The 16588-nt window shown below is 36.3% G+C and overlaps 1 protein-coding gene across 12 annotated transcripts in view; it reads left to right on the top strand.

Annotated features, from left to right (window-relative positions):
• EP400 (E1A binding protein p400) overlaps positions 1–16588 on the top strand; it is a 47112-nt gene that overhangs the window by 17247 nt on the left and 13277 nt on the right. For 7 of the 12 annotated variants that reach the window (XM_032198816.1, XM_032198825.1, XM_032198822.1 and 4 more), the window contains 24 exons: positions 332–525; positions 725–902; positions 1483–1619; positions 2003–2172; positions 2651–2825; positions 3225–3361; positions 4015–4201; positions 5188–5354; positions 6006–6160; positions 6686–6922; positions 7981–8145; positions 8987–9154; positions 11130–11221; positions 11734–12032; positions 12408–12610; positions 12713–12882; positions 13090–13286; positions 13695–13806; positions 14471–14614; positions 14924–15082; positions 15349–15432; positions 16004–16135; positions 16260–16304; positions 16411–16564. In XM_032198816.1, coding sequence (XP_032054707.1) covers positions 332–525; positions 725–902; positions 1483–1619; positions 2003–2172; positions 2651–2825; positions 3225–3361; positions 4015–4201; positions 5188–5354; positions 6006–6160; positions 6686–6922; positions 7981–8145; positions 8987–9154; positions 11130–11221; positions 11734–12032; positions 12408–12610; positions 12713–12882; positions 13090–13286; positions 13695–13806; positions 14471–14614; positions 14924–15082; positions 15349–15432; positions 16004–16135; positions 16260–16304; positions 16411–16564 — 3861 coding nt within the window. The remainder of the gene's footprint in view (positions 1–331; positions 526–724; positions 903–1482; positions 1620–2002; positions 2173–2650; positions 2826–3224; positions 3362–4014; positions 4202–5187; positions 5355–6005; positions 6161–6685; positions 6923–7980; positions 8146–8986; positions 9155–11129; positions 11222–11733; positions 12033–12407; positions 12611–12712; positions 12883–13089; positions 13287–13694; positions 13807–14470; positions 14615–14923; positions 15083–15348; positions 15433–16003; positions 16136–16259; positions 16305–16410; positions 16565–16588) is intronic. The other 5 variants (XM_032198827.1, XM_032198826.1, XM_032198824.1 and 2 more) reach the window with 2 other exon arrangements.

The raw sequence follows: 16588 nt of genomic DNA, 5'->3' as shown, positions 1-16588 counted from the left end.
CTCTTCATAGTTATTATTACACAGTTGCCGTCTTTTCTGTACTAAAGTGATGATGGAATTAAATATCTGAAGATAGCTAATAGGTAATATGAGAGGACCTCCAAAGAAGTTGTGAAAAGCAAATGGTTTTGTTCGTATATCTAGTGCGAACATCTAGAATGTGCTCATCTTACTGAGCTTAAGCTACTTGAATTTTAGCTTGACTAGCCTGAAGATCGTGTAATTGTTTCTTTTTAGGCCGTTAATGAATGCTAGCCAGCTCAATTCCTTTGTGTAGCTGATTCTTAAGTTTTTGTTTATTTTATATGCCAATGTCATTTTTGTCTCACAGAAATGGATGACCATATGTCTGATAGGGAAAGTCCTCAGAAAGAAGTTGTCCTCATAGACTCTCTCCTCAGCATTGACCAGTACAAAAGTATAGACAGATCAAGTCCTCCGAAGAAGCACATGCGAGACATATCAGAAGTTGCTGCTGCAGCAGAAATGCTGTTACCTAAAGGCAGCTCTAGGATAACAACAACGGTAAAATTCCCTCTTTTCTGCTACTGTATGTGTTTAAATGAAGAATGCCTTTTATGTGATTTAGCAGATTTTAGCCACAAATAATAGTAAATATTTTCTGTGTATCAAACTATAGAATGTATTTGTTTTTTTTTTTTTTACATGCTCTGTCAATTTAACTTCAAAAAAAAAAAAAAGTAACAATGAATTCTCATTACAGGTGAAATACAATACTCCGTCCCTGTTGTATGGGCCTCTCAGAGAATATCAAAAAATTGGGCTGGATTGGTTAGCAAAGTTGTACAGGAAAAATCTCAATGGCATTCTGGCAGATGAAGCCGGGCTTGGAAAAACAGTGCAAATTATCGCCTTTTTTGCACACTTGGCTTGTAACGAAGGTGAGTTAATTTGTCTCAATTCTAGGCAGGTACTGGGCCAACATTGTCTTTGTGAATGTGACTAAGGTCACATTTTTCTGCTGAACTGTATCAGACTTTAGTTAATGTACAGAGTAGGATTATGTCAGAAAGCTTTCTTAGGTTAAGTGTGACAAAGGAGTGCTTTCATATCAAGTATACTGTTTTACCAATCTGCTGTTACCTTCTAGGTGACAAAATTCTTCTGAAGCCTAGTTTACTAGTTTAATGAAAAAGTCTCACAAATTGTAGTAAGCAGATAGCTGCAGATGGTTAAATTCAAGGAGTAAATATAATCAGTTGGAAGAATGTGTCTTGTATGTCACCTCAGGTATTACTAACAGTGTTGTTGTAGTCAGAATGGTTTAAGAATTACAAGTAAGGCAAAAGTTATGGGATTAGTATCTTTTATTCAAAATAATACATAGATTAATCATTACATTACTTCTGTTTGATGTTGGATCTCGCTTTTAATGATGAATTTAGTGTTCTATGCTTTAAAAATCAGGGTTGAGGGTAAGTCACGTGAGTTATAGGAGCCTCTTTCTATTTTTAACTGTAGGTAACTGGGGCCCTCACCTTGTTGTTGTACGGAGTTGTAACATATTGAAGTGGGAGCTGGAATTGAAACGCTGGTGCCCAGGGTTGAAAATTCTTCTCTATTTTGGCAGCCAAAGAGAGCTTAGAGCAAAGAGACAGGTACCGTGTTCCATGAATCTTACACTGTTATGTTTTTCGTTTTAGATGGCAAGACTTTTCTCTTACCTGACATTAATCTGTATATGCCTTCTGTCCTGATGGGATATAAACAAAATTCTAACACTACAAGTTGCTTTATGAAGAGATTCACATCTAACAGTTCTAGATTTTGAAAGGCATCTTAGAAACTTCCTTGGTATTGAGGAACACATGCAATACTTAACCTGCTTTCTGAACTGACTGCCGTTTAAAGACAAGGCTATCTTTTAGAATGCTTTGGGTCATAGCATCTTTCTGTTCTTAATGATGGCGTAGGTAGTTGTAAGATACCAGAGCGTTCTGCCTTAACTTTTCTGTCTCACCCTTTGTTTCCTTTTCTGTAGGAATGGTCAGAACCCAACAGCTTTAATGTGTGTATCACCTCCTACAAGCAATTGTTCAAAGGCCACCCAGCATTTATGAAAATGAGATGGAAATATTTAATAGTAGATGAGATGCAACAAATTAAGAACATGACTGAGAAACACTGGGAAGCACTTTTCAGTCTCCGCTGGTATGGCATAGAGCATTTTTTTCATATTGGCAGTGTTTTTTTTTTTTTTGTTTTTTTTTCTTCACACCACATCAGTTTTCTGTTCAAAAGAGAAGAGTAAGAGTACTCTAGTCTGCCCGAATTACGGTACTATTTACCAGCATTTGCCTATAGAGGTGACTGTACTTGAAACAGTCAGGATACAGAGACATGCTCAGGATCTTCTGGTTATTTCCATTGTAACGCAAGAACTCCTCTTTGCTGATAATCTGCTTTAAAACAGATTCCCTTGTATGTTCTGACACTCTGCAATGAGGAAGGTAGTTTAGTGTTATATTCAAGATTAAAAAAACTTATCCTAGATTTAATTTTATTAGCACTACTCCTTCTTTATTCCGTGTATCTGCCAAACCTAAAGGTACAGTGTTTGAGTATTGGTCTCCATAATGATGTTAGCTAGATCCTGTATTGATTACAATTTTTCTTTTATTATTCACAGCCAACATCGTTTACTTCTGATAGATACTCCTCTGCATAACACATTGATGGAGTTGTGGACCATGGTACACTTCTTGATTCCGGGAATTTCCAGGCCTTATCTAGATTTTCCAGTAAAAGCAGCTAATGAAGAGAACCAAGATTATTGCCATAAACTGGTCATCAGGTTACACAGAGTATGTTGTCATTTTTTTCATCTGCCATCCTACAGTAGGTGTAGAAGCTCTTAGAGATGGAAAAAAAAAAATAAATTAAAAGGTGTGGTTAACCTCTAGATTTTTGGCCTTTCTTAATCTTTATTCAGTTCAGACAGAAAGTCCAGCTGTAAGCAGGGTTTTCTGCTACCCAAAAAGTATAGAGGTATCATTTAAAAATTATGTGGGGCTCAGATTTTGAAGGATACCATGCAGAAATTTATGAACAAATAATGCTTATGCTGTGTATGTTTAGTATGATTGAATATGACGTACGAGGTTTGTCACATAAAATGTATTGGGTGTGAATGGGTTTGGCTTGCTGTTGTAAAATTGCATCTTTGAAGTGAGAGAAGTTTTTTTCTTCAATTAATGTTTCAGATGATTCAGCCATTTATCTTGCGAAGATCAAAGAGAGATGTTGAAAAGCAGCTAACAAAGAAATATGAACATGTACTAAAGTGTCGTCTTTCTAATCGACAAAAAGCTATGTATGAAGATGTCATCTTACAACCAGGGTAAGGAATTAAAACAGGAAATAAAATGCTGTCATTTTTCGTGCTTAAGCACGATGATATGCTTGGAATGTCATGGTTGGAGGTGTTTGTAATATTTTTCTGAAATTTTCCTGCATGACCAGTGGTTAGAACACAAATTGTAAACTAAAGTGGTAGACAAATGATGCTATGAGCCTAAAGAAAAACGCGTGCTTTTACATATGAACCCTAAAAATCAAATTGTAATTATTGGTCAGTTTTGCCCTGTTTTGCTTCAAGATTTCTTTCTAATGTGTGGTTTCTTATTTCTTAAAGCCCAAAATGTTTCTGCCTCCTCTCCCTCCTCCACCTTTCTCCTCTTAACTTGTGCTGTGAGACAAAGTAGCTATTGAAAAGTGGAGGGAAAGAACAGAAACAAAACAAAGAAAGTTGGAGGATAGGGAGATGGTAAGGTTGTATCTGACTTTAAGGTAGCACTGGTCCCTAAGCTTCATGTTCCCAGATTGATATTCACTGCAGTGTTACTTAAACCGCTCTGGAAACACCTAGGTAAAGACTAAACTTGCATTATAGACTTTTGCATAATGTATTGCGCTGCACACTGATTTAGGAACATCTTTTTATGTCTTTGAAAACATGTGCTTAAACTGATTTCTGTATCAATTACTTGGTAGAACCCAAGAAGCTCTCAAAAGTGGGCACTTCATCAGTGTCCTGCATGTCCTGATGCAGCTGCAAAGGATCTGTAATCACCCTGATCTGATAAACCCCCGGCTTTCAAGTACCTCTTACGTATCAGAAACACTGGAATATAGAACTCCATCTCTTGTACTGAGTGCCCTAGAAAGGGATATTTGGAAGGTGAGTAGAAAAGTAAACTATTTTTCTCTGTTAGTGTCCTCATAGAATATTGGTACTTAATATTGTTGTCTTATACATCGTAAGGCTACCTGAAGTTATAAATTGAAGGAATTCACTATTCCATATCCATGCCTACCAAACTCATACTTGTTGCATCTCTTTTTCATAATAGCAGTTTGAGCTTTTCAAGTGGTTTCCAATCATGTTTTTTTCAAGTAGTTTGCAATTTTTCATGAACTACTTAGTCGAAGAGAAATTAGCTTTGCTTTCATCGCAGCCATAGTCATTTGCAGTTTTCCTACAGCAACAACACTTTGGGTAGCACAGTGCTTATTTATAACATCCTGTTTTTTTTTTTTTCTTGTGCTTTCAGTAGCTAAAGGAGAGTAGGACTTACTCTTTATTCACATGAAAGTAAACACTGATTCAATGAGTAAATTAGTACGCTTCTGTCAGTCCATTTGAAGTATCACTATTTGTGTTATCATCAAAGGTGTGTTCTCCCTCTTCAAGATAATAGAACAATTTCCCTAGAAAGAAGCATGAGTAATGGTGATCTTTTCGGCTGATCATATTTCATCCTTCATATTTTTCTGCACCTAAATTATACACATACTTTATAGTTTGGCATTTGAGTTCCATAGTCAACAAATGCATTCTAAGAATTTTAGTTGGTTCTCTGGAAATTATGGTGTATGAGGAATTGTCAAATGATGGCTTGCCTTGATTTCTATAGTGGCAGCTAATGATTTAAATTTTCTTGTTTCTGATGCTGATGCATAAAACAGGACTACCAGCTTAAGATATGTTTCCAAAGTTTCTAGACAGTTTTGGCTAATAATTAATAGTTAACTTTTTTAAACTTAGAGAATTTATTTCAAATTAAAAAGTAAAATGTAGAAAGTAATTTAGTGTAGAACACAGAGAATGCTTAACTGTTTGTGCTGTCACATAAAATAATAAACCTTACTTTACAATACTTCTAGGAATCAGACTTGTCTCTCTTTGATCTCATTGGAATGGAAAACAAAATGACTCATTATGAAGCACAATTGTTGCCAAAACAAAAGGTTACTAGAAAATTAATTGAAGAAATCTACAGCTCCCCTCCACCACCAGCCAGGCCTAACCCAGTGAAGCTCAAACCAAGCAGGTATGTTCAAGTGTCTTCCTTTTAGCTAGAGTTACAGGAGCAAAACGTAGTTCTGTCTGCATCTCTCGTAACGTGATTCACATAAATTCTCAGAATTTGCTTTGTATTTTTTTTTATTCTTTCTTATTTACAACTTTAAGTAGGGATTCCATTTTAATAGTTTTTCACAGTCATACAACCCTTTTTTTTTTTTTTTTTTTTTTTTGATTTCCCAAAGTTTTTACTTAATTGGTGGATGTATTGGTATTTTCCTCTTGGAAAATCCCAAAGTTATGTGGAACTGTTTTTTTGATTAAAAGAAGTTGCCTGATGACCTGCTGGCAGGTTGACATCTCTCTGGAAATGATACAAGGATGCCATTCCAGTTTCAAGCTAGACTGTGTGACTTGTTTACTGTAATTCTGTTTTTTCCTGCATTCAACTGGATGTGTAGCAATGAAGATTTTCTTCTTGCGTGTACTTAGCAAGCTGACTTTATGGGATTTCTGTAATTGAAGTTTGCCAGTGATGAGTCTTGCCAGCATCAGCCATCTGTAAGCAAGAGATTGGTATCTGAGGGATCAGTTTATGCTTTCCCTGCTGATAGAGCTTACTTTTTAAAATCCAAATTATGATCTTCCTATAGCCTTTGACTTTTCATGTTCTTTTCAGGTTGTTTCAACCGGTTCAGTATGGTCAGAAACCAGAGGGCAGGACTGTAGTTTTTCCAAGCACTCAGGTACAACGCACAGTGACCACAGCAACAGTAACTCAACAGGGACAAGTACGGGGAAGGTCACCCATAGCTACGGTGTCCTCAAATCAAGGTAAGAGAGTTAGGGCTTTGTTGATTAGATAGACTTCTAAATACACTGATACCAGTTAGCCTGATAATAGAACTCTTTTTCCATCTAGCTTAATGGTCTAGAATACTAATAGCTTAAAAATACCAACAGACTAATTGCCAGTAAATTTCCCCACTAGTTTCCACAGTATGATCTGCCAGTGTAATGCAAAACTAAGCTTTGTGTAACCTAACTGTTAGTGTATGGAGTTAATATGTCATAGTCGGTATTTATACCCCAATCACATGTAATATTCTGTCAAACTTGGGAATTTAGAGTACTTTTGTGTATTTATTTAACCTTTAAACAATGCTTACCAAATAAATAATGTTGTAAAAGTAGGATGGAGTAATAGGCATAGCTAGAAATCCCAGTCTGTAAGGAAAAGCCTTTCCTGTAGCCGTTTTAATATCCTGTTGGAAGGTTTCTTTTTAATGCAGGTTGTTTAAAGCAGTGGAGTTAAAAAAACCTCTAACAGCTTGCACAAACAAACCTTATCGATTGCAGCCGCAGCAGCACAGTTTCAGACAACTCAGGCTTCCACCAGTGCTCCAAGACACCAGCCCGCAGCGACCTTCACCACAGCAACTAGCACAGCCCATCCTGTGAAACAGCGGGGCCAGACCACAGCACAGGCCTCCCAGCTGGGCCAGGCCCAGCCACAGCCCCCCCCGCACACCATCCAACAGAGTGTGCTGCCTCAGAGGCTGGTACTCACCTCTCAGGCCCAGGCACGGTTGCCTAGTAAGTGGCCTCCCCTTTCGAGGTTTCTCCCACCTTTTTACTACAACGAGGTTAAGTTACTAGGCACCCTAAAATGTGTACAGAATCGTTGTTTTTTTTTCACTCTTCTGATTAGCCTTGCTCAGTACGTTGCTTATGACCAAGGAAAATCAAAAATTGGATAAGAAACAATAGAATTGCTGTGGACATACATTAGCGGTGTCAACTTAATCTCCTATTTCTGCATGTTCCTTCTGCTGGCAAGACTTCCTTCAGACCAAATGTTTTAGCTCTATCCTAATTATTCCTTTCATATTAAACACTAATCCATCTGCTAAAGGCCTCTCACAGAGAGGAGCGTCGCAACTGTTAGGCAGAGAAAAGCAATGAGGCTTTGCTTTAAGGTTGTATGTGCACTGCCTATTAGCATGTATGTAGAGTACTGAGCACTGATGTATTAATTTTTTCTCTGGGGTAATGCACTGCCTTTACAAAAGCTAAATTTCCATGCCCGTATTTTCTCAAGATCGTAAAACTTAATGCTTAAATGCCTCTAACCTTTCTGCATTTAAATCACAAAAAGCTTGGTCCTTGTCACTTTAAAGCTTTTTGGTTTGTCTAAGTGCAGATTGCTTAATGTAAATCATGTTTCATCAGCAAATTTCGTATTATTTTAAATGTATTTATATAGCTACATGCGTGAATATTTTTGTCTCTTCCTTCAACCTTCCTTTATGCTCTTGAAAAGGCAGTGGAAATCACTTTAATGTCTATACTTGTTCTGTTACAAAGTGTCACATGAGTTTTCAGGTAGCTCTTACCCTTTTTGCTAATGAAAGTGATACCTTCTAAAATGTTGATGTTCTTAGCTTTTAAACAATCAGCTTTTTTCCAGTTTGTCCAACAAATATAGAAAGCAATACCTGCTTAACTTTTATATGACACTTTTGATGCACTAAGTATAATTCTGCATGGAAGGCGCTTCAGCACCAGTTTACTAACCAAAATTTAGAACTGTGAATGTTGAACAACCCACCTCCCACTTTGTTTTTCTTAATGCTTGTTTTCCTCCTTAACAGGTGGTGAGGTAGTAAAAATAGCCCAGCTGGCTTCTATAGCAGGAGCACAAGGCAGAATTGCTCAGCCAGAGACCCCTGTAACACTGCAGTTCCAAGGAAACAAGTTTACTTTATCACATAGTCAACTTCGCCAGCTCACTGCAGGGCAGCCTTTGCAGTTACAAGGTACTAATTTCAAAACAGTGAGTTTCCCGGTATTTAGGATGCTCCATTTTTGATCTGGACAGCACATTCCTTGTTGACGTATATTAATGAGATTTCATCCCGCCGGTTTGTACTGTTCTGTTTTACCTGCTTTCTGTGTGAGATGGATAATGAGCTAGCTCTGTTTTGAAAATAATTGTGTATTAAGTAAAAGACATGGTTACTTTCCTTTTCTATATTGTATTTCAAGATTTTATTACTGAATTTGCTTTCACGTGTATGCAATATAGCTGAAGTAAGGTAAGATATTATTTCAGATAAATTATCTGATGAGTAGAAACAGGCAAAACTAAGGATATTCTTAATTTGTTCGGAAATGGTGTAAATAACACTTCAAGATTGGTGTGCCTATGATTTTTTCCATACTGATCAGAGCTTTCACTGATCTGAAAGCTCTACTTAGAGTACTTTCGGCTCTCAAATTTCTCCTCCTGGTGGTGTGTGCATTGCCAAATTCAGGAGAATTTAGAAACCTTGATTCTTATGGCTAACAAAATAAATACGGGAAACACTAAGTGACAGTTTTTTACTTAATTGGATTTTGTCCAAATTCTGTATAAAATACCTAGATATGTAATGATACTCTATGTGAAACTCCTGAATAACTATGAAGACTTCGGTCTCTCCTAGCAGAGATTACGGAGTTTTAAATCTGATGGGTATAATGACTTTTGGGGGTAAAATTTTAACGTAGTTTGAAACAGTAATGAGTGGTTTGTAACAGTGGTATCTTTTGCTACAGAACACTAGAGCTCCTTTTACACTCTATTCAGTCTAATTTTTTAAAATCCATCTGTTGCAGGAAGTGTTCTCCAAATTGTTTCAGCACCAGGACAGCAGTATTTGAGACCTCAGGGTCCAGTTGTCATGCAGACTGTTTCCCAAGCTGGAACTGTTCAGAATGCTCTGAATGCATTAGGGAACCAGCATCAAGCAGGTGTGCCAACTTCGACGGCAGTCACACAGCAAGGTAGGTTTTCTGACCTGAAGAAATGTCTCTATCTACACACTCAGTTGCTAAAATCATATATTCGTAAATACTCCAAATTTTTACAGATTGTATTTTTTTTTTTTCAGTTGAGTTCAGAAGCAGGTAAACTATGAGGGAAATCTTTCTGACTAGTGATTTATGAGTGATGTGTACCGAAGTTTTAGGTAAAGTCTTAGTACAAACTTGGAAGAGCTTGAAGCCAAATTTAAATACATAGAATTTTATTTACCAGTTATATCTTAGGTCAGGTTTTTCAGGGAAGAAATGAGTTTGAAATACTTTGATTCTTTTTCAAAGAAAGATCAAGGTGATGCTTTTTTATACTGACATAGAATGTCCAGCAGTTCTGGTTTTGCACATAAATTCTGATATCTAATTTTCTTTGCTTCTCTATCTACTCAAGCTCCTGTTTTCATTTCTCTCTGTAAATACTGCCCTGATATTTGGTGCCTTGCTGTGAATATGATCAATTCCTTGCTTTAAAACACAATCAAGATGTTGATCAAAAAACAATAGAGAAATTGTGGTCTAGGATGCACTTACAACATAACAGCAGGTTGTTAAGTGGTGATAAATGCAGTACTAGGAGTTCATGCGTTGGAAATGGCCATCTGCTGTAATTGTCTCTGGATATAAACCATTCACTTAAAACAGACTGTTTACTGCTCCTTTTTGATGTATTAATGTGCCCTTGAAGTTCATATTTTGACATTCTGAAGACTAAGAACCTCATCATAAAAAGGGAGAGGAATCTTTAGCAGCCTCCCAGTTTGTTGGGAGGTAAAGAATTTCTGTCATGGTTTGTAAGATCTGTGGCTGAAATGTTTCATCCTTGAGCTCTGATAACATTACAGGTGCTCCTAGTATGACCACAGTTCGCAACCAAAATCGGTAAATCAAGATAAAAGGTTTCTACAAAAACTCACACATCTTACTATTCTCATGATGGTAAAGAGAGAGCTCTGTTAAAAGCAACAATAATAATACTGTTTTCAAGTATTGAAAGAAAAAATTACTATTAATCTTTGGAGGAAGATGTAAAGCGTATTGAAAATACTTATTTTGACTTCCTGAATTTTGGATAAGATACCAGATAAATAAATTGTTTTGAGTGATCGGAATATGTTGGATATCTCTATTGGCATGTTTTTCTGTAATAAAAATGTATAAAGGCAAAGCTTTCAACTCTGCTGGTTCCTCAGAGACTCTTATTCTTAATGTAAGAGCTAGTGCCTGCTTGTTAACTTGAATTCAGTTCTTCATTGGCGTATTGACTCACCATTAAATGCAGTCTCACACTGAGTAGCAGAGGGTTGTGCTGCTTTTCTATTACAAATAATCCGTGCTGATAACCAATGCATTCTGCCTGAGATAGAAACCTATAAATCATATCAAGAAAATAACCACTACGTAGTGTCTGTAGTCTGCTACTACATTAAGGGTATCGCTGTAGTTTCAATTAGTTGTGTGTAATGTTCTTACAGTTCAGTTAGGTGCCTGGTAAAACATCTGAAAACAGTTGACTTCGCAGAAATGCTACTGTGAGATTCCATCGTGTATAGTTTCTTTAATTTGTAGATATACCAATCTAATATGTTTTCTGAAAAATCTTTTATAGTTTAATTAAGGTAAATTAGAATTATCTTTTTCTGATATAGAGTATAAGGTTTAAATGCACTATACCTGACATTCTGAATAAACTATGAATTCAACAGGTCTTTGTGCAAAGCAAAGTAAAAGTCTGTTCTCCTATATTTGTGAAAATAGTTGGAATGAACATGTATCAGATGCCTGATGTAGTGAAGGGGGTACGAATTTCCAGTACCTAATGAATATTTAGACTAAAAGTTTATCTGTAACATGATATGTGTTGCAGCTAAGAAATGTCTGCTTATTGAGACTCATAAGTGCAACTTCAGAAGAATAAATATATAAACACAAGGTTTATCCTCAGTTTGTATTCCAGGTAGAACTGCAGTTACTAATTTGTCATCTGGTGATATGGGAGCAGTGTTAAAACCAGCACCTACACATGGACAATCACAGGTACTTAATTTCTATTTTGTTACAGAAACGCAACTCTTCAGGGTTGATATTAACCTATAGTTTACAACACTGGCAATTGGGCAAATTTCATGGATCTCTAATTTGGACAATTTTTTTAAAAAGTTACTTAAGCAACCTATAAAACATTGGAAAACATCAAACATTAAATTACAAGAAACTGCAACTTATCAATATTAATGCATTACTTGAAATGGCTCAAATATAATTTTTTATTTTTTTTCCAAAACTATGAAATATACTCTAATAGAAGCAAGACACCAATATAAGGTGGAACTGACTCTTTAATATTTATTGGATTTAAATGTAATCTTCAAATTTTATCTTGAAACTTACATGTTTTGTGATTGGTGTGAATAGTTGTTAGAAATGAGCGTGTTAATGCTAAAAGACACGCATTACTCAGGTCCTGATAACTTAATTCTAAAGAAACTAGAATTCCTAACTAATTGTTACTGACAGCAAATACATTTTTTCAACTTTTCTTGTCAAAGGAAACATATGAAGAAAAGAACCGACTTTTAAAGGAACGTTTGGACAGAATATTTTCTGGCAATGAGCGCCGTTGTTCAAGGGCTCCAATGTATGGCAGAGACTTGTTGGGTATTTGTTCTTTAATTGGTGAACAAAAGCCCTTTCAGCTGTCTTCCTGTGAGGACAACAGTTGGAGGTGGGCTGGCTTTGTGAACTGTTGCCTTTCTTCAAGTGCCTCCAGAGGCCCAAGTGATCCGTTGCAGGAAATGATCCAGACTTTGGTTCAGCAACAAGAATCTTTAAGGGATGTTGTTAACAGGTAATGCACGACTCAGCCCTTGTAGGTCTTTCCCACATTTAGTTATTTCTCAAACAGTCCTTTTCAGTAAAACTGTAAAGTTGTTGTTTCTGCTCATGAGCTTGTTTGGTTTAGATTGATTTATTTAGCAGCAAATGATGTAAATTATAACAAACATCTTAACAGAAGCTATTATCAAAACAGATAAAACAAAAAGGAGAGAGAGAGAGAGAGAATGTTAACACTTCTAAGATTTGTACTGCTTACTAAGTCAGTTCAAAAAAGTGTGTAGCTAATAGTGTAAAATTACACTGTTTACAGGCTGAAAATTATTGCCATATCGTTTTGTGTGTAGTTTCTTAACCTGGCATTCACTTCTTAAAATGCTTTTCACAGGGCTCTCTTCGTATTGCCAGCTGCAGTTGCTGCTCCCCCGTGTTTGTATGTAGCAAATCCTCCCCCTTCATATAGCCACAGATTGAAAGTCCTTAAACATAGTCTTAAGCAGAAGGCAGCTCCACACTTGCATCAGTTGCATCGGATTACATCTCCGCACTTGCTGCAGTTCCCTGACCTCCGGCTGGTGCAGTATGACTCAGGTAAAGGCGGATACTGGGTGGTAATACCTTGGTAATTTCAAGTTTCATATCAATGGAGTGTCTATATAAAAAACATTATTGGTTTTCTATTTTAAAATTTAGGAAAATTAGAAGCTCTTGCTGTCTTGCTTCAAAAATTGAAATCTGAAGGGCGCCGTGTGCTGATTTTGTCACAGATGATTCTGATGTTGGACATACTGGAATTGTTCCTGAATTTCCATTTCCTCACATTCGTGAGGATTGATGAATATGCTAACTATGAACAACGGCAGGTAAGTGTGTCCATGGGTACCACAGTATGTGCTCCATAGCCTTTTATATGCTAGTAGAAGGAAATGTATATAGTTTCTCACTTATTTTGAAATGTTGACTTTTTTTTGTCTCGTTTCTGTTTTTTTATTAGGCCTTAGTGAATTTGGTTTGTCATTTTATTTTGGTGTGTGGTTTATTTACTACTTGCTTTTACTCCATTTATGTAGGAACTGATGAAAAGTTTCAACAGAGACAAGCGCATTTTCTGTGCCATCCTTTCTTCTCACAGTCGCTCCACTGGAGTCAATCTTGTTGAGGCAGACACTGTTGTGTTCTATGACAATGATCTAAATCCAGTAATGGATGCAAAGGCACAGGAATGGTGTGACAGAATTGGGAGATGTAAAGATATCCACATATACAGGTGATACTTACAGATCAACAACTTTTCCTTAACATGCTTTAATGTAAGGTTATTTCAGATAGCACTGCCCTAAATGATCTGAAATAAAGTTGAAACAGTGCTGAAATCATCATCTCACTTCAATATCTACCCCCTCCCCCTCCAGTTTATCATAGGAAGTTATAGTCTTAACACCACATGTAATTAATGAGTCATATATGCGTGTTTTTTCTATGCTTGCATACCTCACATTTTTAAATAGTGGATCTTTTATACTAATTGTTAAAGAAAAACTTTAAAGTAGAGAAGGTAGTATCTGTTTTGTTCTTGGCCTGTACCAGCACCAAAAAAAAAGTTTATTAAAAGCTCATCATTATTCTACAAGGGAAATTTCTGTTTCTGAAACTGTTTTTTTTCCTCCTTTTTTAGGCTTGTCAGTGGTAACTCTGTAGAAGAGAAGCTTTTGAAAAATGGCACAAAGGACTTGATCAGAGAAGTAGCTGCTCAGGGAAATGACTATTCAATGGCCTTTTTAACACAGGTAAGTTAATATTAAAACATGCACCAGTGTTGTGGTGTTTAGTAATTTCAAAAAATCTGTGCTGGAATTTTAAATAACAGCATATAAGGAATGTGATTGGGCTGGAATTGATAGGTTAGCATATTAGATTTCAGGATTGCTGGAATTTAGCTGTCAGTATTTGAGAGAATGTGGCATTATCTTGTTCTGTTGCTTGTACAGTCATCACCTTTGTGACTTTATATTCTGGTTTCTTGCACTTTGCTACAAACTTCTGCAGTTTGTAAGATCGAAGTTTTCAATGACTTTGAAAACATGAAATACAAAGTTTGGGTATTCAGTGATGTAGGCTGGTCTCAAGGTGGAGAAGACAGTGACAGCACTGATGAAGCTAGTCTGTCCTCTGCTGGCACTCCTGATATTGTGATGTAGGTTGTTAAAGTGTGCATTTCTGTCTTTCCTATAAATTGCTCAATAATACTTTATTCTACTGTGTAGTCACACAAGAAAATTACAGTAGAGAAAATGGACAATTTTCCAGAAATAAAAGATAAAGGTTTATTTTTTCTTTAGTCAGTGCATAGTTTATAAGGTTACTTGAACCTAAGTTAATTTAAAATAATATAAAAACCAAAATAGTTCTGAAAGCTGAATATACTTCTCTTTTTTTCTTCCAACTACCAAGCAAACGATTCAGGAGTTGTTTGAGGTTCATTCTCCTATGGAGGATTCTGGATTTAGAGTGAAAGCAGAAGAGTTTGTAGTACTTTCTCAGGAGCCTTCTCCAGCAGAAACCATTTCACCTAAAGTTGCACGACCATTCATAGAGGTAATTATTAACCCAGGCATTAAAAATACAGCTGTACAACATTAGTGTTACACTGCCTTCTCTTATTTTTGGGGAGGAAGTAAATTCTTCTAAGCTGTTTTCTGTTAGGTTTATATTGTTTTGACATTTTCCTCTTAACAGTACTTCCAAAGGGATGCAGTGAAGTTGTAATCTTTCTGGGGACTGTTTCTCTTGCCCGAGGAGAGATTTGTTGCAGAAATTTGTGTTGGACTTCATTGAACTTCTTATAGGAGCTTCTTTCCATGTTTTTGAAGTCCTCATTATTTTTAAAAAATGTCTTTCTTAAAGGCCCTCAACAGTATTGAGCACGAAGATGAAGAGTCAAATGATCACATACAAGAAATAAGATCTGAGTCGCACATTGAGCCTTTAATCTCAGAGCTCTGCGAGACAAAATACAACGAAGAGCCCTCACCGTTGCAGGAATTAGTTGCTGTTGTGGATCAGGTACCATGACCTTCCATGAATATTTAGTTAAAAAGTCATATTTAGTTCATATATTTCAATTCCTTTACAGTCTTGCTTTAAAGCAACTTTGTTTTCAATTAGTTTGATACTTCATTAAATGGATGAGAAACCTACTGATTTTAAGCTGATGTTAAACTATCAGAAAGGGAGATTAGTTTTCAGGAAACCTTTGATACAGTCTCCTTCAGTTACATTTCTTTTGTTGTTCTGAATACTAACTTTTTTTCCTTGATACATTCTCACAGTTGACTCCAATTGAGAAGTATGCTTTGAATTATTTAGAGCTCTTCCATGTGTCAGTTGATGAGACTGAGCCTCGGTTGAATGAGGTAAAATAGCAAATATTTCTATTCCATGTTTTTCATCATAATGCGTACAAGCAGGGTTAATATTTTCAGTGTGTAGTGGAAGTTGCTCCAGTGACATGGAGTAAGTATGTTGTAGGCACCTCTATTGTCTTCTTTTGCTGTGCTTTATGAACCCCAAGAATACCTTACAGAGATATTCCTATCTTGTCATTCTTTAGGTTTAAGCAGGTGTCAATTTTTCATTTATTCTTTGTAAAATGGGAATGACATTATTCAGCACAGTTCAGCAAATATTTGTTGTACTCCATTGATAGCAGGGAAAAATATCATTAGCTTCAGCGAGCCTGCTTATTTTGGGTAAAGGAGCTTGTTCTGGTTGTCTTGGATGTTTAACTCAGTTTGCTTTATTTCAAGGGTATAAATACCTGCAATACCTGCAAATTCTCCTTTAACTGACCATAAAAGTATGTAAAGTATCTTTGCCTGTAAATATCAAAGATTAAGGAATTTGTCTGTAAAAACACAAATCAGTAATTTCTGATCTAATGTCTGTTACTGCATGAAGTTTATAAGGACTCTAACTTTTACCTAGGTGGAATTGAAAACTGTAAAGAAAGCATGGGAAGTCCAGCATATGAAGGAGTTAAAGGAAAAAGAGCAAAATATGCTTTGGGATGATGAAGAAGAACTTCTCACCTACACTCGAGAGGATGCATACAACAAAGTAATTCCTGATTATCATATTTCTTAAGTGTTAACAGTGAAGTCTTCTCAGTTATTCTGAGAATACCTTTTCCTTCAGGGTTCAGTCAGATCATTTGAATTGCATTCTCTTTTTTGCTTTGTAGGAGTATGTCTATGAAGGTCCAGATGGACAAACTGAAATTATGCCAGTAAGTACACGTAGTAGCAGGCAGCCTAATAAGCTTTTTATCTTTTGAAACATAAAGACCTGTGATTAGTTAATAGTGCAGTAACTACATTTTTTTTTCTGTGCAGCTTTGGACTCCCCCCACTCCACCTCAGGATGACAATGATATCTATATTGATTCAGTTATGTGCCTGATGTATGATACCACCCCTATTCCAGAATCAAAGTTGCCTCCAGTGTATGTCAGGAAGGAACGTAAACGACACAAAACAGATCCTTCTGGTAAATGCTTGTTCAAAACTGTTG

This window comes from Aythya fuligula, chromosome 17, assembly GCF_009819795.1.
Source record: "Aythya fuligula isolate bAytFul2 chromosome 17, bAytFul2.pri, whole genome shotgun sequence".
NCBI lineage: Eukaryota > Metazoa > Chordata > Aves > Anseriformes > Anatidae > Aythya > Aythya fuligula.
This window is presented reverse-complemented; position numbering and strand designations above follow the sequence as displayed.